The sequence below is a fragment of the Theobroma cacao genome, chromosome 4 (genome assembly GCF_053813885.1).
Source record: "Theobroma cacao isolate CCN51 chromosome 4, ASM5381388v1, whole genome shotgun sequence".
Lineage (NCBI taxonomy): Eukaryota > Viridiplantae > Streptophyta > Magnoliopsida > Malvales > Malvaceae > Theobroma > Theobroma cacao.
Window position 1 is genome coordinate 37,037,542 of NC_142642.1, and position 22,072 is coordinate 37,059,613.

The 22,072-nt window shown below is 37.8% G+C and overlaps 4 protein-coding genes across 7 annotated transcripts; 3 read left to right on the forward strand and 1 right to left on the reverse strand.

Moving 5' to 3' along the window:
* The first annotated feature begins 283 nt into the window (after positions 1 to 283).
* LOC18602987 (imidazoleglycerol-phosphate dehydratase 1, chloroplastic) lies at positions 284 to 3,304 on the forward strand. The gene is made up of 8 exons (XM_018119185.2): positions 284 to 582; positions 684 to 805; positions 910 to 1,014; positions 1,380 to 1,472; positions 1,770 to 1,844; positions 2,023 to 2,085; positions 2,378 to 2,487; positions 2,790 to 3,304. The coding sequence occupies exons 1-8, from the start codon at positions 360 to 362 to the stop codon at positions 2,815 to 2,817; spliced, it is 819 nt and encodes a 272-aa protein (XP_017974674.2). The 5' UTR covers positions 284 to 359; the 3' UTR covers positions 2,818 to 3,304.
* Positions 3,305 to 3,827: 523 nt separating this feature from the next.
* Positions 3,828 to 5,409, reverse strand: LPA19 (photosystem II 11 kDa protein-like protein). Of its 3 annotated transcripts, none has more exons than XM_007034696.3 (4): positions 5,263 to 5,409; positions 4,789 to 4,960; positions 4,140 to 4,546; positions 3,828 to 4,051 (listed from the first exon to the last, which is right to left on the reverse strand). In XM_007034696.3, the coding sequence occupies exons 2-4, from the start codon at positions 4,868 to 4,870 to the stop codon at positions 3,914 to 3,916; spliced, it is 627 nt and encodes a 208-aa protein (XP_007034758.3). In that variant the 5' UTR covers positions 4,871 to 4,960; positions 5,263 to 5,409; the 3' UTR covers positions 3,828 to 3,913. The 3 variants fall into 3 exon arrangements, with proteins under 3 accessions (XP_007034758.3, XP_017974677.2, XP_088661950.1); XM_018119188.2 differs by having other exon boundaries at positions 4,789 to 4,943; positions 5,263 to 5,392; XM_088805824.1 differs by lacking the exon at positions 5,263 to 5,409 and adding an exon at positions 5,081 to 5,239.
* A 1,602-nt stretch (positions 5,410 to 7,011) lies between these two features.
* LOC18602989 (RNA recognition motif XS domain protein) lies at positions 7,012 to 15,666 on the forward strand. Of its 2 annotated transcripts, none has more exons than XM_007034697.3 (3): positions 7,012 to 8,003; positions 10,949 to 11,256; positions 15,062 to 15,666. In XM_007034697.3, exons 1-3 carry the CDS (start codon positions 7,177 to 7,179, stop codon positions 15,415 to 15,417), a joined length of 1,491 nt encoding a protein of 496 aa, XP_007034759.1. In that variant the 5' UTR covers positions 7,012 to 7,176; the 3' UTR covers positions 15,418 to 15,666. The 2 variants fall into 2 exon arrangements, with proteins under 2 accessions (XP_007034759.1, XP_017974659.1); XM_018119170.2 differs by having other exon boundaries at positions 7,012 to 7,985.
* A 2,134-nt stretch (positions 15,667 to 17,800) lies between these two features.
* Positions 17,801 to 21,357, forward strand: LOC18602990 (FRIGIDA-like protein). Its single transcript, XM_007034698.3, has 3 exons — positions 17,801 to 18,817; positions 19,899 to 20,074; positions 20,550 to 21,357. The coding sequence occupies exons 1-3, from the start codon at positions 17,923 to 17,925 to the stop codon at positions 21,039 to 21,041; spliced, it is 1,563 nt and encodes a 520-aa protein (XP_007034760.3). The 5' UTR covers positions 17,801 to 17,922; the 3' UTR covers positions 21,042 to 21,357.
* Positions 21,358 to 22,072: the final 715 nt, after the last annotated feature.

Sequence of the window (22,072 nt, forward strand, 5' to 3'; positions counted from 1 at the left end):
TAAACTATAAATAAAAGATAATGTAATTTAGAGATGTATTTTAATAGAAGATTGTAATAGCTATTGATTTTTAAAGGGCTTCAATTATAAACAGAGGATCAACCCACCCTCATTTATATCACAGTTATTTTTCATCTCTCAATATCTCTCTTTTGTTCATGTTTCTATTATTTCTTTTATAACAAAATTTTTAATATTTTTTTCTTGTCATACATACTATTTTTGACCTTTTTAAATATTAGATTTTCGCTCTAAAAAAGTCAGAGCGATTCTTCAAGATTAATACGGCGTCGTCTCTATTCTCGATCTGGACATTTTGTTTTCCCTTCTCACTCTCTTTCCTCTCAAAGAATCCACAAATGGAGCTTTCAGTTCCTTCTCGCCTCCTAAACAGCTCCGCCGCCGCCGCCGCCGCAATAAAATCCAAGTCCAGAATTCCTTTCAGACCTCTCTTAATCCCTCTTCTCCCTTATCAACGGTCACTCTCCCCTTTCACTTTGAAACACATGAATAATAATTCCCAGTCAATACTTTCTTGTCCCTCTCTTCCCCAAAACAACGGCTCCCCTTCATCCGAACCAGGTAAAGAAAAACCCCAAATCCTAAATACTAAAAAGATCACTTTTGTTTTTTGCTTTATCTCATCTCTTTCATCTGGGGTTTGACCTTTTTTTTTTGGTTAGGTCGGATTGGAGAGGTGAAGAGGGTGACGAAAGAGACGAATGTGTGCGTTAAGATAAACTTGGATGGCACTGGGGTTGCTAATTCTAGTACTAGCATTCCCTTTCTTGATCATATGTTGGATGTATGGTTGTTTATATGTATATTTTTTTCTTTTTGGTGTGAATTTGTTGTTCTACTGGGCAGTAAAGTGGTAACTGATTTTAGGTGGCTTTTTTATTATTTTAGCAACTAGCGTCTCATGGTTTGTTCGATGTGCACGTCAAGGCTACTGGTGACATTCATATTGATGATCATCACACCAATGAAGATGTTGCCCTTGCTCTTGGAACGGTGAATTCTTTTTTTTTTAAAGGAAAAATCTATGATTTACATGAATTTTATCACTGAATGTATCTAGGAAGAACGAAAATTTATACCTTTTTGCATTGTAATCACATTAACTCTAAGAAGGTCAAGACTTCAACTGCTCCCTCCATCAACTTAATCACCAAAAAAATTATCTCTTTTCATATTAATTTGAGCATTGAAGCTTTTCCTATTATATGTTTGTAAATGTTTTCTGCAAAATAATGTATTAGTTTATATGCAAAGGGATGTCACTGTGCTTCATTTCTGCTTTGCCGGTTCAATATTTTGATTTGTATTTCCTTGTCTATGCATGCTTTGTGAATTTATGAGTTGTCTGTCTTCTTCAGGCATTGCTTCAAGCACTTGGGGACAGAAAAGGAATTAACCGGTTTGGTGATTTTTCAGCTCCTCTTGATGAAGCATTAATACATGTTTCACTGGTATGAAATACATGGTTTTTCTTAAGCATGAACTTATGGTACTATTGAAACTCAAGAGCATCAATTTGTATTATAAATCCTAGATATTTCCTTGATAATAGGCTTTGATGCCTGAAAATTTTCTTGAAACTGCTAGCTTTCCAAGAAAACGCTGCAGAGCATCAAAGTCCTAAGGCTTGATGAAAAGTTAATTTTCAAATTATTGTACTTTATCTGAAGGTAATTTTTTAGGAAACATGTTTCCTAGTAAATCTTCAAATTTATATATTATACTAAATCTTATATCGTTCATCCTAGGATTTATCCGGCCGACCACATTTAAGTTATGATTTGAACATTCCCACTGCGAGAGTTGGGACGTATGACACTCAGGTATTCCACTTTGGTTTTTTTGTTCTGGTCCAACAATGTCAGTTTTTGTGGTTGACTATGGAGGAAAGTTGCCAACCAGCTTTTAACATTTTAGATTGGTTTCTTAAGTTCGCTTCCTTCATACTGCTTTTTCAAATATTTTATATGCTAAATTTCACTAGCACATTACTATTCACAGTTGGTGGAGCATTTTTTCCAGTCTTTGGTGAATACTTCTGGCATGACACTACACATACGACAGGTAGGAATATTGAGAGCTACCTAAATTTAATATATTATTATTAAACCATCCAAACTTTCTTTGAAATAATTGAACTCTTGTTACTATTTAATATTGATGCTTATACAAGTTCTTTTCAGCACATTGACTGCACTTTCATAGTACTTTTTAAAATTCTCATAGGTAGTTGAGCTTGAGCCACATATGTGAATTATTCTTGCTTAACAAAATCAGCCTTAAAGCCTTTAGTTATCTTGCTTTTCATCTTTACCACTAGGTTTTTGACATAATATTTCAAATTGGCTGTATACAGCTTGCAGGAAAAAATTCACATCATATTATTGAGGCAACCTTTAAGGCTTTTGCCAGGGCTCTTCGGATGGCAACAGAGTATGATCCACGTCGTCTTGGGGCTATACCAAGGTTTGATGTTGTCCTGTTTAATTAAGATTGCATTGATCGATCAAATGCTGGTTTTTTCCCTTATATACATTTTTGTCCTCTAAAGTTGATTATTGAGACTTTGAACAATTAAGGTAGTTGTGTCACATTGATTGTATGTGTTACATAATCGTATAGTGCACGTCTCATTTATTTCAATAGTAAATTTCTGGCTTGAAGGGATTCCCTCTGTTTTCTTTAATTTATATTTTTATTTTCACATCTCACTTCATGGTTCATATGTGCTTTCCGTCCTAAAGTTGTGAAACATTTGTTCTATGCAGCTCAAAAGGGGTTCTATCACGATCTTGATTGTTCTTGAGCATCATGCAGAAGATAGGTTAAGTCATATGATGGTCACGTGATGTCGTTGATCCCATTGTCTTCGAGCATACTTTATTAAAATAGCACCTTGATGTTCATTTTCATTTGTGCTTGTGAAGATATGTTAAGAGCACTAAAACAGAGCACCATTTTAGTGAAGCACAGCTGGAAATCATCAAGTTTGATAGTGTGTGCTATTCTGGTGATGGGCATCTCAGAAGTAGAAGCTGTGAGGTACAAAGAGTTGCCCTTTTGGTTTTTCATCTGCACTGGGAACATGAAAACCTGTTCCAAACGGTCTATTCGTTGACAATAAACTGTTATGCAATGTAAGATAAATTTGGGCTCTAGTCAGTTGATTTTTTTCCCTTTTGACCTCCTTTAGTTCTGTTGATATTTTTCATGTGCTACTCATGTTAATGGGATCCCTTCTTTGAATGTCATGAAGATAAAGAATGCTTTGTCTAATTTGCAATGAACTGGTGTTATGCTGGCCTGAGTCCTTACTTCAAGTCAGGATTTTCAACTTTGCTGTTTAGATGTAAGAACCAATGTGCTGATAGCTTCGCTCTTCTTTGTTCATGAGGCGGACATGTTGCTTATAAAGACATTCTTTTTCCCATTACATGCTTATATAGACATTCCCATGTTACCTTCATCACATGCACTCCCTTTTCAAGTTGGCTATCACAACAAAAGGGGTAGACAATTCCACCAATGTGTTTTTCGTTTATTTCTCAGCTCTAACTAAATACTTCTGACTTAAGGATTGAGATTTTCTATTCGTCTACAATATCTAAACCATCCCAACCCTTTGTCACTACAATTTAAAGAGCAGGAGTTGAGATGGCAATCAGGAGAGCATGCAATTATTCCTATATACTCATCTTTTTGGCCAAGTCCTCCACAGCTGCTTGTAAGATTCCACATGCTAAGTCCATATAATTTGAATTCCACAGCTAATTTTCTATTAAATAAAGAATTAGAACGACAAAAGGAAACAACCGAAATAGATGTCGTTCTCATTTCAACTGGTTTGAATTCGTGAGGTTTATGCATACACCATCTCCGACATGCTGCTGCACTACAGAAATTCTTCAGCTGTGCTTAAATCATTCAATATTTCGTTCTTAATCTCTTCCGGTAATGGAGCAGATGGACCTGCCTTCGAGTAGAAACTGGCCAAAGATCTGATTGCTTTCTCCAGCTCAACGTATGATTCCTGTGATGTACAGGATTATAAAAAACCATCAGTGAAAACGACCAAAGGCAATCTGGTGCTTTAAAACAATTCAGGCAAGGATACATACCTCACGAGCCACTTTATCTTGTCCCTTCCAATTGCTCAAATAGTCTCGAATTGATTCTTTTGCAGAATCTGCAGTCCGTCTAAATTTAACGATATCCTTTGGATCCTCCTTCAGTGATTCACGCAGTGTTTTCACAACTTCTCTGGCTGACTTTAAGTAAGCCTTGGGCAACACTTTTCCAGACTTTGTTTTCTCGTTAGGATCGAACAGCGATTTGATGGCCCCTACAGCTCCTTGAACGTCTTGCTTCTCGTCATCTGGTTCAGCCCATACTGGCAATGGAGTTAAGCCACAGTTGAAGGTGAGAACAGTAAGCAAAGATGCACTGGTACGCGCTATTACAAGACGACGACTTGACAAAGCTTCTTTACATGGATTAACAACATGATACCTGAATTGAAGTTTACCTGTTATGTATGCAGAAAACAGAACAACTTCATCAGGATTGGAAGCCATATAAAGCTCCATTTAAGGACTATTTATAGGAAATGCATAAATCTGGTTTCGAGTCCTAAGATATGAGATAGGAAGAACATATACTATTAATACAATGAAAGTAGCCAACAGTTTAAAAAATGAGAAACATATATAGAAATTAGCTATCATATAACTATACCAGGAAAACGAGTTCTAGAAAATTGTTGCTTACATTCATTTTCAGGTCTCGAGACCGTCTCCATTGTATTGGAAACAGTAGGGACACATATCTTTGCTGCAGGATTAAGAGCCATTCTTTCTTGTATCTCTATCCAATTTGAGTACCTATATCCCTTGCATTCTACAAAACGGCAGCAGCCTCTTGGCCTGTACAAAGCATTCGCCTTCATAGCAAACAACCCAAAATTCTCAAATTCTTACTAATATTCTTTTGAAATAGAAGTATAATTATCCAAATTTGACTGACTTATTGAATATTGAAATGCAAATATGAGTACCAATACCTCTTAACCCCCAAAAATATGAATAAATGAAGATTAAACTGGCTGGGAAAAGCTAATACAATCACGTAAACTTCAGGGGGGAGCAACAGCACAGATGTTAAGAAACACATGTAACAAAGAAAACCCATTTTCAACAAGTTAATTAGTTATTGCAAGCAACTTCCATGGCATTAAGCTATTACCTGCTGCAACAATCTCCACCTTTAACTTCTTTCTTGCAGAGTTGCAGTCCCAGACAATTTTTATCCAAACAAACGGAGGCAGGATGGGAAACAGCTTGGACTTTGGACAAAGATTCAGGGATACGTTTGTCCTTTCACTTAATTTCGCAGTTCCATGCCAAATTTACTACTAGTCGACTGGGCTGAAGAAAATCAGTTTGATAGGCCTCCACGACCGTTCTCAAGGCCCAGGCCAGGCCTCCTTATCGTCAGTGTCCAGGACAGAATACAGAGGAGAAAGGAGATGGAATGGGCCCGAGGACGTTCCGCTATTAACCTGGACAGCAAAAAATATGGTGATTGACCTTGTCATTTTTCTTTACCCCTGATTTAAAGTACTTGATAAATTATCAGTATCACAATTCATAATACTCCATGATGCTAAATTCACACATACCCATTGCATATTGAGAAAGTCTCATTAAAAACCTTCTTATAATAAAATTTAGTGGGACAAAACTCAGAAGAAGAAAAAAAAGAGTACCCTACCCAATATACACTCATCTTAACCCAATTAACATCAACAAAACACAAATCTATTACTCATCCTGACACTTAACTTGACTAACACTAGAAGGCAACTCCATGCAATTATTCCACAATAAAATATCCTCTTGAGTACGTTTAGCATAATGTGCAATTGTGTGAGCCGTCCAATTTGCATCCTTTGAATAATAATTAATTTGTTTACAATGAGACTTCTCCATTAATATGCAGCAATCCTCAACTATCTGACTAATCTGCCTATACCGCACTTGTCACCCACCCATTTGACAACTTGTTGGCAATCCATCTCAGCGTCATCTAGGCTTAACTGTTGCTGATCGCATATAAACAATGCTCAAGATGAAGCCCCTTCGACTTGACTTCAACAATAGACGGTTCCCGTGAATAGACGTTCTACCCAACAAGCACCACTATATCATAGTTATTTTTGATTATGAAACTTACACCAACTTTCATTATCTTGTTAAATTTAAAAATGACAGCATCAACATTAACTTTGATGCCAATGGGCTTCCTCCATTTACACACAACAGTCATCGTTTCAAGTTCATTGATTCTTGTGAACATATTTACATTTTTAAATTATTGTTTCATATTAAGATTTAGCTCAATTGAGTACCTTTTTTTTCACTTAAAAACTACGTTATTCCATGCCTTTTATAACATATAGAAAATACTAATAATCTCTTTAATTTCTATTTGTATTATTTTATCTATCAATAACAAAATTCATTTAATAGTCAAGAAACTATGATTATGAATATCCTTAAATTCCCACCTTGATGTAATCCATATTGTTTTTGCGAAATTGCATGTGCATAGACAATGGAAGCTGATTTCCTCTTCCATTTCACGTAAAGGACATACGAGCTTTACATTCATTCTCCTTGTACTTAACGCTGTTTTTATTATAGGCAATATTCCATTCATTGTAAGTAATATAATAATTGTTTTATTTTGTTTCAATGTGAATTATATATATTTTCATTTTACTTAGTTTCTCACTTTTGTTTCAAAAGACAGATGATTTTACTAGAGTATAAATAATCAAAGGGATTATTTTGGGTTATAAATTAAATTTATTGGCTTTCAATGGAGCTTAATTGTTTTTTTGTTTTTAAACTTATTTTCGAAGAGAGAAAAATAGTACGAGAATGAAGAATCTTGTCTTTTTCATTTTTATATATCTTTAAAAGCCAAAAAAAAAAACAAAAAAGGGCAAAAATGGGGTAACATCCTTCTCTGTTCCGTCCTACATAAACTAAGCTGCATCTTCGAACAGTTTCTTCCTCTCTTCTCCCAAATGCACCCAAACCTTAAAAACGAAAAACGAAAGCAGAATCCCTAGATTCAACTGAATTTCCGAGGATGGCTGGTCCGAACCCGCCAAAACAACCATCCTCCTCCTCCAACAACCACCGCAAATCTCGCTGGGAATCGTCCTCTTCCATCCCCAACAAAAACCCCTCCTCCACCAAGCCCAAACCTTCTCCCAAGACCGGCCCATCCCCAAGCCCCGCCACCCAAAACAAATCCCAATCCGACCCAAATCCAGCCCTTCCTCCCATCCCCTTTCCCGACCCCGCCGCCCTTGGCCCCCCGCCACCACCGGCGTACGGATTTCACATGCTGGAGCGTCGGACAATCGTCCTCTACGACGGCAGTGTCCGCTCCTACTTCGCTCTCCCGTCCGATTACCAGGAATTTCCGACCCGTCCCTTACTCGTACCTCCCGACTTCGGTAGCCCACCATTGGGATTCCGCGATAATCGTGATTATTGGAATGGGCCGGGGGAAGGACCCGGCCTGTTTAAGAGAAAGTACGGCGAAGAAGAAAAGGATCTAAGAGAGGAGAAGAAGGAAGAATTTGCGAGGCAAAGGCACGGGCACCCGAACGCGAAAGTCTACTCTTCAGGGCCGGGCTGGCCGGACCGCCTGGCTGGAACCAGTAGCCCGTTTCGGAATGAGGAAATGAGAGCGGCCAAATATATGAGAGTTGGTGGAGGTTTTGAAAATAATAATTTGGGGTTTAACAATAAGCATTTGGAAGTTGATCAAAACGCGCTAAAGAAGGCGTTTTTGCACTTTGTGAAGGCGGTTTTTGAGAATGCGGCGCAGAAAAAGAATTACTTGGAGGATGGGAAACAAGGGCGGCTTCAATGCTTGGCTTGTGGCAGGTTTGATGATAAATTTAGGTTTGGTTCTGACTTGGAATTAACTTTTTGAATGTTTTTTTGCATTTTGAATTCCATGTTATTGTTTTCCTTGCATATGATTCGAAAGCAAAATAGAACTCTGGTTAGGTGTTTTGGTTCTTCTGTAATGTGTGGTAATACTAGTTAGATTTACTTGTGTTGCCTGTTTAACATTTTAATGTTTGAGGCAAGGGTGTTGTATGTATTGGATGCTCTGCTAATAGTTTAGACGGAGTAGTTGATATGGACATAAGGATGTCGATGCCTTGCCTTCTGTCTTGACTTTGTGTTCAGTTGGCTTGTGTGACATTTGGTTTGTGTCATGGGCACATTGCACTTGAAATCATGGTTGGCTCAGAGGGTGTTTGATGTTGCTGCCTATGTGTTTGTAGAATTGAGAATATTTTTTGGTTGTTAGTGTTTCAGGTTATGTGTGGGTAGAAAACGACCTTGTCTTCCTTTTGCTAGATGTTATAGCATACACTATTATAAATGATTAACCTAGAGTTTTAATAATAAATTCTGAAGAAGTAGATGGCTTATGGATAGTATTTAAAGTAATTGTTAAATTTGGTGTGGTGAGGCAATGCTGACTTCCGAGTTGTCTTCCTTTTATAAATGGTGGCCTGACAAATTCTCAACAATCTAACATTACTAGGGTTTCAGGTTAAGGTTCTGCTATTTGAACCATTTAGCTAAAACTTAAATCTTGGATTTGCTATAATGTTTCTGCTTGTTTGCTTTGCACATGCTTAGTTACGTTTGGCTGCTTGCATTTACCAACTGGTTTAGAGCAGTGCTTCCCATGTGGCAATCCTTTTGAGGTTGTTTATCAAGCACCCAAGTCAGCCTACTTGTTCATCATAAAAGTGAAATGTGGCTCTCTTTTGCTAGCAAGATTGGGTGCACAATTTGCCATCAATTTGTTGTGTTGATGATTTTTCATAATTGGGAATTTAAATGACTTGATGGCATAATTATTTACAGAATGAAGGGTAGGTGGTAACAGATAATTGTTTCTCTATGTAGTGCTTCAATACAACCGTGTTCAGAGTGGTACATACTTATATCAGTTTATTTATCCATGCTAGGGTAAATATGTCTTGGAGATAATTTTTTGGTATATTGTTGTATTATAGCATTTCTTTTTCCTGTTGGTGGTCTCCATTGGTCCTGTATGGTTGCTTGTTAATATTTGGTTATGTGTTTTAGTATTAGATTTCCCTTCTTTTTCAATAACATATCATAATTAAATTTTTGGATTGGCATTTGTTGTTCATGAGCCTCTGATTATTTGCAGTTTCGCTGTCACAGTTGTTGAGTAGTGAGCAGGTGCACTGTTGATTTAGGGAAACAAGGGGGTAAAAGATCCCTTTTCAAGTTGTTTTTATCACAATTTTGTAGGTTGCAGCCAAATTGCATTTTAATGCATATTATAGTTATCTTTTTTTTTTTATAGGAGCATGTTATAATTATCACAGATTATTGTAAGTTGCAGCCAAATTGCATATTATGCGTGTTATAATTATATTTTTTTATAAGAGCATGTTATAATTATCATAGATTATTGTAGACTTCTATCTGGATATTCCTGGTAGAGGTCAGTGCCTTTGGCCTTTTTTGTTAGTTGTTTATGGCCAATATTTTCTGCTGCGTGGTACTAATAATTTCTTACCTGTATGACATGGCCGGGTTGGCCTGCTAGTGGAAATTTATTGTAATCATTCATTTGATAGTTGATATAAGTTGAATTTTGAGTAAAACTGAAATGAAAAGCCTAAAAGTTCCCTATTGAATGGCTGAAGGACCTACTGCCTATACAAACTCTTAAGTGTAAGTTAAAGTACTGAAAGTAGTCTATTACTTGGTTTTTCTTGCCTTTAACTTGCATGCAGCAGTTCGGCTATTAGATTTTTGAGAATTCTTTTTATTCTAGTGACTTGACTAATTTGCCATGTGTGGCCCTTTGGGTGATAATGATTTGTTTGAGTTTGGCTGTAATCTCATCTGTATTTTAGTGTTCTTTGTTTTATCTGCTTAGTAAGTTAATATGCATGTCTACATGCAGGCATGCATGTAGAGCATGTGTGTTTTTGTAAAATAGAATTAGGATTGTCTTTGATTTTAGCTTCCATGCTTTGAGAAGTTATTGAGTCATCTTTCTGTTTGTATTGCTTATAGCAGTGTATATGGGGACCTCAAAATTTTCTCTTATCATGAATTAGAGAGTGAAAATCTTGGTGTATAAAGATTGTAGTATATGTGTTTCATATTGGAGGAACCAAATATTCACCTCATATGCTTGTTTTTTCTTTGATATTCTTCTCCTGCATGAAAGAGAAACTTTGGTCTTCATTCAACTGTTGCAAGTCTGTAGTGTAAGGTCTGAGCTGATTTTAAGATCTGACATCCTGTTGTAGCTTTATGTTTTTTCAAAAACTATGTATTATATGTTGTCTATCTATCTTTTCTCAGGATTTTTGTTAAAGCTACGACTTTTGAATCCTGAATTTATGTCTTAATTGGTGCTTATTTGGGAGCCCCATTTACATCACACTGCAATCCATCCCCTTCCCTAAACCCTGTGACAAATGATTATTTTGGGTGATGACGATACCATGATTTCCAATGATTTACAAAGAAGGCAAGTGTTCCTTGGAAATGCTATCATATGGAATAGGTTCATTATAATCCACTCTGCAAATTTGCTCTTAGGGCAAGTTTTTCAATTGATGCGTACAGTCTACCTATTCTGAAAGTCTCCAATATATTGGCTTTATGCCATGCACATTACTTCTGCCTTTTTCATGTGTTCAACTTATTGTCAAGCTGGTGAATATCTTTTGTTCATTGCCCTAGTTCAATCTTATAGGCTAATTCATGTGATGTCTGAGAGGAAAACCTGAATTGTTATTCTTCAATGCGCTTGATATGCAAAATTACAGGTCCTCTAAAGACTTCCCTGATATGCATGGTCTGATAATGCACACATACTACTCAGATAATGCTGACTTGCGTGTGGATCACTTAGGCTTACACAAGGCTCTCTGTGTATTAATGGGATGGAACTACTCAAAGCCTCCTGATAATTCAAAGGTCTATCGGTTCTTACCTGCAGACGAAGCAGCTGCAAACCAAGAGGATTTGATTATGTGGCCTCCTGTGGTGATAGTGCATAATACAATTACAGGAAAGAGTAAAGATGGGCGCATGGAAGGTTTGGGAAACAAAGCAATGGATAGCAAACTAAGAGGTATAATGCGTCCCATTATTCTTTATTGTTATTGGCGTTTTGCATTGTGGTTAGTGATTTGTTTAGGAAATCCTTTTTATCTAATTAGTTCCTCTTTTCTTGCCATATAAGTTTTGAATTATGTTTTTATAGTGCATAGACTGGTTGTAATTTGTCATTAGTCAGATTCCTCATTGGATTAGTCCAATTTCATTTTGTTATAACACAAGCTTTTGGGGATACTGCACAATTTTTCTATCTTTGTTGACCTCGAGAAGCTTTGAGTAGCGTCATTTTGAGACTCTTCCAACTCATGAAGCTATCTATCTAGCAACCTAGGAAAGCGACCAACGTACAAAGTAATAACTAAGGGAGGGGTTCATACTATCAAATTTGGTGAAAATTGAGACTGCAATTTGCACATGTTGGTTCCTTCGTTTTGCCTTCATTTGATCCTTTTAATAATAAGAATGACATGAATGTATGTTATCCCCAATTGTGGGATCATGCTCGTGCTTAGCCTTCATTGTTTCTCGCTTGAATGGTTACTATGGCCAATCCTGAACCTTTAATAGCACTTTTTAAGGTCTTAGTTTTCTCTCCCTCTTGGGTTGATGCTCTAAATTCTCTCTAACCAATATTGGTTAAGTGTTACTTTTTGCGTCTCTGACCTGATGCGATCTGCGCATTTTTGTGTGACATGGACTTGGTGATGGGCAAAGTTCTGCTTGATCTGATCTTTAAGTGCGTCCACATTTTGTCACTGGATTAATATCAAGTTAGGAGAAACCTTCCTGCCAAGCTAGTCCTATGGGTCTGAAGCTTGAGGCAATTTTCTCTCAAAGATTTAGCTAATGATTGCTCTATGGGTTTATGCTTACCTAACGATATTAGAATTGGGCTGGACTAGGCATCAGATAGTCCTCAAATTGGTCCTAATTCCAGTCCAGATCAAAAGACCGGTTTTGATAAAAATCCTTGAACCTTTTTGACCTGCCTATTGAATGTATAACCTGGTGTAACCATCTTGTTTGAAGAAACTAGCTTGGCTTCCTCTCATTCTGTGTGTAGGTGAAATTTACTTAAAATGGTAAGCAAGGGGGTTTAAAACCCTGACATGATTGGCTCCACCTCAATTGTGCTTGCCTCCAGGCCAACTTGGCTTTTGTGCTTATTATAACATGATGCAAAGTTTATTTATGCACACTTCTATGTTATTTGTAGGCAAGTATAGTTATTTATTTTATAGCATTTCATTGAGTTTAGATATATTTGTTATATAGGCATCTTTGATGGTTAATTATGTGCATCAAGTTCAAGATACAGTTTATCCCGTCTCAGTATCAATATTTTCCTACGAAAAGATAAAAAATTTTATGTCATTGAACAGCCTTTTGCCTCGAGCTCTAAAACTTTAATGTCCCTGAAACCTGTTCCCAAACTAATATGTCTTATTTACTTCTATTTACATACTTGTTTGCTGCATTAATGTTATGGTTTAATTTCTTCTTCATCCTATTTTAGCTTTTGTGCCTTTTTGCTATTTATGTGTTACAGTTTAATGATTGTAGTTTTTAGAGCATTGATTCTGAACATCTTTTTCTGTACTCAAAAGTAAGTTGCAATTTTTAATGTCATATATTTTATCAATTTTGAAAATTCTTGAATTTCATCTTTAAAATTTTTTGTCCTTGTATATATGCTATTTAAGTTCTTGTGATTGTAGGGTGGTAAGTATCAGTACCAAAGGGACAGCATCCAAATATGTGTGACAAGTTACTTTTCTCTTGAAATATAGTGCAGTCAGACCCAATCACTATCCGGTCACATTTGCTTTTGGTTTGTCATTTCATAGCTTTGCTTTGATGTTGGTGGTCTTGTTTGGCTTTGAGGCAAAGATTATGAGGGTGTTAGGAGATTTACTTGTCAAAATGCATGAATGCTGTTTAATTGTGTTGAGAGGAATATATGGCAGTCTGAGGAAGAGCCATAGTTTTGTCATGGTTGGATTGGAGGATTTCATATTTCCAAATATACTTGTTCTCTTGAGAGCTTCTAGATGATGTTGACTGTAGTTTAGCTTGTTTTTGATTGCTTGATGTGTGCATATTTCTATATTGGTTATAGTTCCTTGTTACAGGCACTGTTGCTAATCATAGTCTACTTAAACCTGTACATGAGTACTTAAGCTGCAGGTTTTGTGTTGCTAGTCAGGCTATACCAGTTTTAGTCTTGTTTGGTTAGTAACAATTGAATTGATGATTTTAGATTTGTGGATTTTTGTTTATGTATTTACTGGAAACAATGCTAGGATGATGCTTAAGGGGACAAAAAGAGTTTGATCTCAGCAACATGCCTTTATCTTTTCGGGAAAAATGCTTAGAGAAAGTGGGGCACTAGAGAACGCCAGGTTCCCATTATAGACAATTTTTAGCTTTTCTATTCTTGAATGATCCTTGAACAGCTGCAAATGATATCCATTTTAGTTTACTACTTTAGCAAAATGTAGGAGAAAATGCCCTATAAGTTTTTCCAATACTGAAGGTTCATGATTTCTTCACGATGTTCATTAATTTTTGCGGATAATAATTCTCAAGTCAAGTGTGTTTGATTGAATTTTGGAGTGAGTTTGAGTAGCCTGCAGCAGTGATGGTGTTCAGAAGTTTGTTTTGTCTTTGGGAGTGGCATGGAATATATTGTATTTTCTTTTTGTTGGTAATTGTGTAATTACTACAATTTTTGTTTGGTGGGAGGAGGATGAGTGGGCATTGGGAAAGCCCACTATGCACCACAGACATGGGCCCATAAAGAAGGTTTCACAGAAGCACACGGTCAGACCTCAGTAATGTCCATTTATTATGTTCTTGTTTGGTTGCAATATTATGAAGTACCATTAGTAGTAAGGATCATATTTGGGATAATTAGTCATTAATCATAGAAAGAACTTAAAATTGTTTACACTGATATGTTTCCTTTCATATGGTTCACTAGCCCTTTGGTAGGCATCTGTCTCACTGATAATTATCCATTAAAATCTTTGCATGCTTAGATCTTTCTTTCTAGAATTTCCATGGTCTATCCCTGTGCATATGTGGTCATATTCTACAGGTGGCCTTTATGGACAGGACTCTTTCTTTTGTCACATTTTTTTAAACTTCTTTGTTGTGGTTCACAAACCTGTCTTTTACTCTGTTAAGTTATATATAGTTTTCTATCTGATCTCCTTGAGTTTTGAGTCTGGATTACTGTATATCTTATCATTTGGCTATATTCCATCGTACTACTCATTATGGGTAAATTTGTTTCTTATGTTCATCTTTTTGGGAACTATTTTTTGACCTATTGGAATTCAAGTTCTAGAATGAAATAGGTGGATGGCTGGATGTGTGCATGTCTTTGTGTTACTGTTTGGTGCCAGCCAGGGACAGTGGATTCTTGACCTCTTGATTCTTTATTTTAGTTGACCGATTTCAATAATTTAGCCAGTCTGTTTATGTTTTGACTTGTACCATGTGAGTGTTTCCGCATCTTGTCCGCAGCCACTATGAGAGCCAAACTTTTTGAGGGGTCTTATGTTCGCAGAAAAAACAGTGTGTTACTGGAGCATGGTTGTATGTATGAATTGTCCACTGGTGATCTTGGAAGATGCTTTCTGTGACTATTGGGGGGATCAATATCATTATTCCTAGTATCTTGCAAAAATGTATCAATATATCAACCCTGGACGTATGATAGTCCTAAGGAGCTTCACCATGCACTTAAAAAAGTTTGAACAAGTTAATTTATAATGCCATATTTCATTTTACTCTGATGCTTGTGCTTTCAGATCTTGGATTTGGAAGTGGCAAGTCAAAGTCCATGTATGGTAGAGAAGGTCATCTGGGTATTACAGTGGTCAAGTTTGCTGGTGATCAGTCAGGCCTGAAGGATGCTGTCAGGCTTGCTGAATACTTTGAGAAGGAAAACCGTGGCCGCAAGGGTTGGTCCCATGTACAGCCCTTGACCTTAGGCAAGGATGATGAAAAAAATCCCAGTCTAGTGAAGGTGGATGAGAGGACTGGAGAAAAAAAGAGGATCTTTTATGGCTATCTTGGAACAGTTGCTGATCTGGACAAGGTTGATTTTGACATGAGGAAGAGGGTTGTGATTGAGAGTCGGAGAGAGCATAAAGGACCCAGGTAGTAGCTTCTGGCTAACATTGCAAAGTACTGTAATGTATTTAATCATAGTCAATTAGTTTGTGAATAACTGGTCCATAGATTTTGTCATTTCATGGTGTTGGTAAATGATTTGCGCCTTTGTTACTGAGTTGATGACACTATTTGGTATTGAGTTGGCTGCCCTCTGCTTGGTCGAAAATGTAACAACATTTCTGACGCTTAGAATTTTCAAATCATATCATCTCCAAAGAAATATAGAGGCTTTTGATCTTGGACTGTGAGTTAGCAAAGTCTTGAGATAAAAATATCTTGTCTGCATATTTTGTTTGTGGGTCCAAATTGGCATCTGTTAGTCTATGTTCTGATATTCCAAATCAGTTGTGTGATTTTGGTTGTTGTGGGAGCCTATCCTTGGGCGAAATTTGGTGTTAGGAAAGGAAAAGCCTGTCCTAAAGATCACGTGGTCACCTTTAATAACACATGTAATTGTACTCTCCACTCCGTCTTTTGCATTCATTGTGCTCACGTTTGCGCTTGCGTTGGCCTCCATTCTTGTCTGATTTAATTAGGGGAAACCAATAATGCAAACCAGGGAGACTAAAGGGCAAAGGATTCAATGCCAAGTCGCTTTTGGGTGGATTGGCTTGTAGATAATGAGCTGTATTTGGATCATAGGATCCTTTTATTAACGTAAAGAGTTGATAACTCAATATTAATGTATGCAAATGCAAAGCTCCAGTCTCTGTAATGATTATTGTGAACGATAACCCATGTAATATTGGTCATCGAATCACATGATTAGTAGCTTTCCATCTAGTCACGTCGTTGGGGGATTCATGCATCTATAATGTAATTTATGTTAACTTAAAAAAGAAACAAGATGTTTAATACTAATGACAAAAATCTTGACAAAACGGGGTGGGTGGGCGGGAGGATTGATTTGGATTGAGAATCTGTGGTGCGAATGAGAGAGCTTCAAAGTGGGATACCCCTCTCTGCCATTGTAGCCGTAGGTAGAGGGGGGGATGGCTCTTGGTGTCGTTGGTGTTACCCCAACTTTTATAGGCTGTATCGTTAGTGAACAAAAGAATGATGGGTGTGTGGTATCCCAACACGCAATTAGTAGTATTTTGAAGAACAATCACTATGTCTTTTTCCAAAGTATTTTCCCTGTGGAATCTTTCTTGTCCAATTCATGGGCAATTGTGCATGACATAATATATATATGTATATATATATATATATATATAATAATTCAGACCTTCTAACATTAACAACTTTATATCCATAGACCCACCTTGCATAATGCATTTCAAGTCCCATTTATGAACCTTAACAAATTCTTATTTTTGTCACACATGGCACCGCCGCAATGAAGGCCCAGCTTTTTTCAATTTTAATGCACGTACAAAATGTTACTCCACAACTTTATTTTTATTTTTTGGGTTTTGAATAAAAAATTCCGTATTAGAATTTAAATATTGAAAATGACTAATTCTAAATACAACATATCATCAAAATCCAAAATTATGCTTATTTTTTTCCATGTTATCAAACATTTGAATTTGAAATTGAAACCAAGATCATCATTATTGACTTTCCCAACCTTATCACCAAACCTCAACCCAAGGGTTCAAAAATTTTTCCAGCCCTCCCACATGAAAAAGCCAAATGGGGGAACCAACTACCTACCCTCCCTCCCATATTTAATTCCCACCCATTTGTGAAACACCATCATTGGGCCCTCATGCTCACGTGTCAAAAGCATACAGCCCTCAGAAAGGGTCCCACCACCCAAGAATGGACCCCAAGTTTACCCATCTTCATCGGCTAGGGAAGGTGATCTCGTCTCCTGTCATCCCAAACAATCTTTGATGTCATTTGTCCTTTTTAACAAACGAACGCGCGTGCCCCTGTTCCCATTTTCAGACTTCACCACAGACTTCCTTCTCTATTTTCCCATTTATCTTGAATAGTTTTTCTATTTTTATTTTCCTTCCTATAACAATTTGTCTTTACTTTTTCTGACTCTTCCCATGTGGGTATGCTCAGTTCCCTCCCCACTGGCCCACCTTCCCCTTACTTTTCCCAGCTTGTGCCTCCCATCCCCCTCTCTCTTTCTTCCCTGTTTGCTTTTCTTTTTCTTTTCTGGTCTGACTTCGGTTTCCGGGAAAGCACTCCACCACTTGTCTTTTAACACCAATCAAACACCCCCCTTGTCCATATCCTACGCACCTTCACCCGCTCGTGCACTTTAGCTCCAGCACCCTGTAGTGCGCACTTGTTATCGTACACACCCCCGGTCTAAGATAGAGACCACCATTACCTGCAATATCTAGTCGCCGTTACACGTGTCGTATTCTGAAAGATCCACGCCAGCATCTGCCGAAGCTTTTTATCTTCCTGTGTTCCTCCGTTTTTAGGGTTTCTAATCTCTCTCCTCTTTTCTTTCTTTCATTTCCTTCCTTTGGGATTCAGCTACTGAGTCACCGAACGAGTTAAAGAAAGACAGAGAAGTTCACCAACCATGGGGTCGATCCCCGATCCGGGCGAGTTGACAGAGTTAACTCATCCGAGTTTCGACGAGTTCCAGCGTCAAACGTCTCTGATGACGAGCTGCACTCTCCTCTGGAAAGAACTCTCCGATCACATCAACTCACTCGAGCAAAACCTGATGAGACAATCGGAGGCCTTAAAACGCAAAATTGAAACACTAGACTCGGAAACCAAGGCCTCACTCGACTCACTCAAGAAGCGCGAACACAGCATCGAGGACAGCGTGAAGATCTCACTCGACCGAGTCGAGTTCCACACAAAAGCCGCCCTGAAAACCCTTAGCGACGACGTTGAAGACAATCCTGATGGCGAGGTCGACGACGGGGACGGTCTTTTGCAACTCCTAAAATCAACGTGCTTAAAAATGGAAGCTAAAGAGTTCTGGAACTTCGTGACTGGCAAAAAGAAAGAAATTGACTTGCTAAGGGAGAAAATTCCGGCAGCTTTATCAGAATGTGTTGATCCGGCCAGGTTCGTTATGGAGGCGATATCGGAGGTATTTCCGGTGGATAAAAGAGGGAATGAGAGAGGAAATGATTTAGGATGGGCTTGTGTTTTAATTCTGGAAAGCTTGATTCCGGTGGTGGTTGATCCGGTGATCGGAAAGTCGAGGATGCTGGTTACGCCGAGTGTGAAGGAGAAGGCAAAAGAAATCGCAGAGACGTGGAAAAAGAGCCTTGAAGAGAGAGGAGGGATTGAGAATGTGAAGACTCCGGATGTTCATACTTTTCTGCAACATTTGGTTACGTTTGGGATTGTTAAGAAAGAGGATCTGGAGCTTTATAGGAAGCTTGTTGTTGGTTCTGCCTGGAGGAAACAAATGCCTAAACTTGCCGTTTCGCTTGGCCTCGGTGACAAAATGCCTGGTATTTGATTTCTTTTGTTGAGATGAAATTACTTTTTTTTTTTAATGTTCTTATTTTCTGTTAGTGAGTACTATCATGGAGTTTCAAACTTGTTGCAGCTTATTACAGTATTCTAGGAGTCGATGGTTATGTTTCATTGTGATGGTGTTTTGAAAGTGATTATATTGTCTGATTAATTTGATCTTGGTGTCAAAACTTTCAGAATGAACTTAAGAGTTGTAAAGATAAGATTTTTAGGATATTTCATGAGTTATGTTGCTTATATTCGAGACTCAGTGTTAGATACAGGCATGTGTCTGACACGGGATATGTTCAATTTCTTTCAAAGTTTTTCCTTATATTTAGGGAGGAGTGAAAACTCCATATGCATGTCTGTCAGATATTTGCTGGACATGGGTACTCGTGCAAGAATTAAGAGTTGGAGCAATAGTTGACTAGCATAATTAAGTGACTTGTAACCTAGGATGTTAATTAGCTGTTGCATGTTGCCTTAACTTGTTGGTAAGCATGTGCTTTTTCTTTTGTAAGCCAACATGCTTTGGAGATGGTTCGTGTTTGTTACTTGGTGTTTTTGGAAAGTATATGGTATGTCTTTAGTGGAACCATTTAAAGAACTTATATCTTGATGCACTTTTACCATTTAGGGACATGTGGGCTGCATGTTGTGAAGAGTGTACCTGCTGGTTTTTGTGGTTTAAATAGAACAAGATACTAGAACTTTATGTTAAGATCAGTGAAGCTATATGTTCATAGGATCTGATATATATCAAGTTGTTTGTTAAAGCCAAGGGTTGTGTTAGTTTAGTACTGGCTAAAGAGTGAATTCCAAGGTGTAGGTATTGTAGCCAAACAGATGTAGCTTGCATAATTCTAACAAGTAAAGATTCATTGTCTTTTTTAATGTCTATATCACCATTTAATCCATAAACATGGTCAACATTTCATCGAAAAACATTGCTTATACTGGACTGTTGTGTTTTTGGAAGCTCTCTTATGGGTTTTTACCATTTGTGCTCAAAATCATTCCATTAAGGTACAATTGTAAAATTGAGTTTCTAATGCATTTAATTCTCCACTACAGACATGATTGAAGAATTGGTCAGTAAGGGACAGCAGCTTGATGCAGTTCATTTCACTTATGAAGTTGGCCTTGTAGACAAGTTCCCTCCCGTACCCCTGCTCAAAGCTTTCCTGAGGGATGCAAAGAAAGCTGCGTCTTCTATTTTAGAAGATCCCAGTAATGCCGGCCGGGCTGCGGTATACCCCTATTTACTCATAGTGATCATTTGTTTGTTTAATTCTTACTATATCTGATTTTGAATTATCCTATCTTTTCTTGATTAGATGTTTGATGCCAGGTTTCACTCCTGGGGTTTGCTGTAAGAATACTTGAATTCATTTTGTTTCATTGCAGTCATATATTTGCATATTTGTGGAAGTAAATTAAACTGAGATGTTTTTGATAAAGCATGCCTAATATGGGTAAATGTTATTGCCATTTTATGTTTCTCTTCTGGGACGGGGAATGGGGATGTGAGATTTTGGCTGGATTAAAATTCTTTGCCTTCCTTTTTATCTCCTAGTTCATGCTAAATATCATGAATAGGTAGTATTCTATTGACAAATAGGTCGATGAGTTTCATTGCTTGTCTATGCCTTTCTTTTAAATTTTTCTTCATTTGTAGCAGTTATATTACAATTAACAAATAATGTTTATTCTTGATATTTGCAGCAACTTGCTGCACGCAAAGAGCAATCAGCACTTCGGGCTGTCATCAAGTGCATTGAAGAGTACAAACTTGAGGCTGAGTTTCCACCTGAAAACCTCAAGAAACGCCTTGAACAGCTAGAGAAGACCAAGACTGAGAAGAGGAAGGCAGCTGCAGTCCCTGCTAATAAGCGAACGCGGGCTAGTAATGGCGGTCCTATGCCTCCAGCTAAAGCTGGCCGTTTGATGAATGCATATGTCTCATCCTTTCCTGCACCTCCTACATTTGTTAGGTCTCCTTCACACACTCAATACCCTGCAGCAGTCCCAGCATACCCATCCCCACCTGCCATGTATGGAAGCAGGAGCCCACCGACCAATCCCTATGCTTATTCACCAGAAGCAGCGCCTCCTCCCCTTTCTGGTTCTTACCCTGGTGCTCCCATGAACTATCCTGCATATGGGGGTTATGGCAATGGTTTGGCACCAGCTTATCAGCAGGCTTACTACCGATAGACAATGACTACTCTGGAGATGGTAACCACTGATATGATGACTACCGACCAATCTAAGTTTCTTTCTAAAATGGTTTGTTTGTAATCACTAACCGTTTTAATGGTAGCGATGTCTGTGTGTTAATTAAAACTGTTCTTCTTCTTACTTTGCCGTGGTGAGAAGCTGTATTTCTAATGTTGATTAAACTTTAGTACTAGGTGATTGTGAAGTAATCACGATGGAAGCATAACAATGTCTAAACTCAAGACAACCATGTAGGATTAGTTGTAGAAAGATGTTCTTATGTTTATCTGAGTCTTTACATCCATGTTTTTTACTTGCGTTCAAATAGAACCAAATGCCATCTGGGGAATCTTTTTGGCGGTTTGGTAATTTCAATTTTCTTTCTTTCAAAAGGTGGTTTAATCATTAGAAGATGGTGTTGGATTCCGTTTGAGCATACCTATTCTTTTTAAAGGAAAGACTGATTGTCGTGGGGACTTTAGGTCTCAAAAATTTTATTTGGCAACCTAAAATATAGTGTCCAGCTCGTTGTACAGCCTTAAGATGTCTCTCCATGACCATTGTTGTAGGTGGGCTAGGGTTGCACACCAACACAACTGGCTAAGTGAAACAGAGAGTGGGGTGGGGGAGGTTTTGGTGGGGAAGCGTTCTCTATTTGTCTTGAGTATTTTTGGAGGAATTTAAGCTCTTGACAATATGCCTAGGTACGACTTAGCACGTAGAAAACCCATTTATCTGCGATTGTAAGCTTTGGATTCTAATACTAAATCTTTTTATATGCTACCATTACCATTTATAAAACCTTGAAAGGCCCTGAATGTATGGAAAAAGATCCGAATATTTTGAAATGGCCCAGAATTGAACAAAACCACCTCTCCCTAAGGGCCCCCATCCCTTAAAATCAAGTGTTTGGTTGATCCGGATCTAAGGCCTGAAGCACGACTATAAATTTTCAATGGGTACTGCAAACGGTCTTTTCTTCACTTCAGCTTTTCTCATTTCTCCCTTCCGTGTGCTGCACCCATAGA

What these genes read in the sequence shown, in the direction of transcription:
- LOC18602989 (XM_007034697.3), top strand. Translation starts at nt 7,177, where the DNA reads ATGGCTGGTCCGAACCCGCCAAAACAACCATCCTCCTCCTCCAACAAC. An exon ending in AGGTTTGATGATAAATTTAG is followed by an intron (nt 8,004 to 10,948) that starts GTTTGGTTCTGA and finishes GCAAAATTACAG; the next exon opens with GTCCTCTAAAGACTTCCCTG. An exon ending in AATGGATAGCAAACTAAGAG is followed by an intron (nt 11,257 to 15,061) that starts GTATAATGCGTC and finishes TTGTGCTTTCAG; the next exon opens with ATCTTGGATTTGGAAGTGGC.
- LOC18602987 (XM_018119185.2), top strand. Translation starts at nt 360, where the DNA reads ATGGAGCTTTCAGTTCCTTCTCGCCTCCTAAACAGCTCCGCCGCCGCC. An exon ending in TGACACTACACATACGACAG is followed by an intron (nt 2,086 to 2,377) that starts GTAGGAATATTG and finishes GGCTGTATACAG; the next exon opens with CTTGCAGGAAAAAATTCACA. An exon ending in CGTCTTGGGGCTATACCAAG is followed by an intron (nt 2,488 to 2,789) that starts GTTTGATGTTGT and finishes TGTTCTATGCAG; the next exon opens with CTCAAAAGGGGTTCTATCAC.
- LOC18602990 (XM_007034698.3), top strand. Translation starts at nt 17,923, where the DNA reads ATGGGGTCGATCCCCGATCCGGGCGAGTTGACAGAGTTAACTCATCCG. An exon ending in CCTCGGTGACAAAATGCCTG is followed by an intron (nt 18,818 to 19,898) that starts GTATTTGATTTC and finishes TCTCCACTACAG; the next exon opens with ACATGATTGAAGAATTGGTC. An exon ending in GTAATGCCGGCCGGGCTGCG is followed by an intron (nt 20,075 to 20,549) that starts GTATACCCCTAT and finishes TGATATTTGCAG; the next exon opens with CAACTTGCTGCACGCAAAGA.
- LPA19 (XM_007034696.3), bottom strand. Translation starts at nt 4,870, where the DNA reads ATGGCTCTTAATCCTGCAGCAAAGATATGTGTCCCTACTGTTTCCAAT. An exon ending in CTCGAGACCTGAAAATGAAT is followed by an intron (nt 4,547 to 4,788) that starts GTAAGCAACAAT and finishes CATACATAACAG; the next exon opens with GTAAACTTCAATTCAGGTAT. An exon ending in AAGATAAAGTGGCTCGTGAG is followed by an intron (nt 4,052 to 4,139) that starts GTATGTATCCTT and finishes TGTACATCACAG; the next exon opens with GAATCATACGTTGAGCTGGA.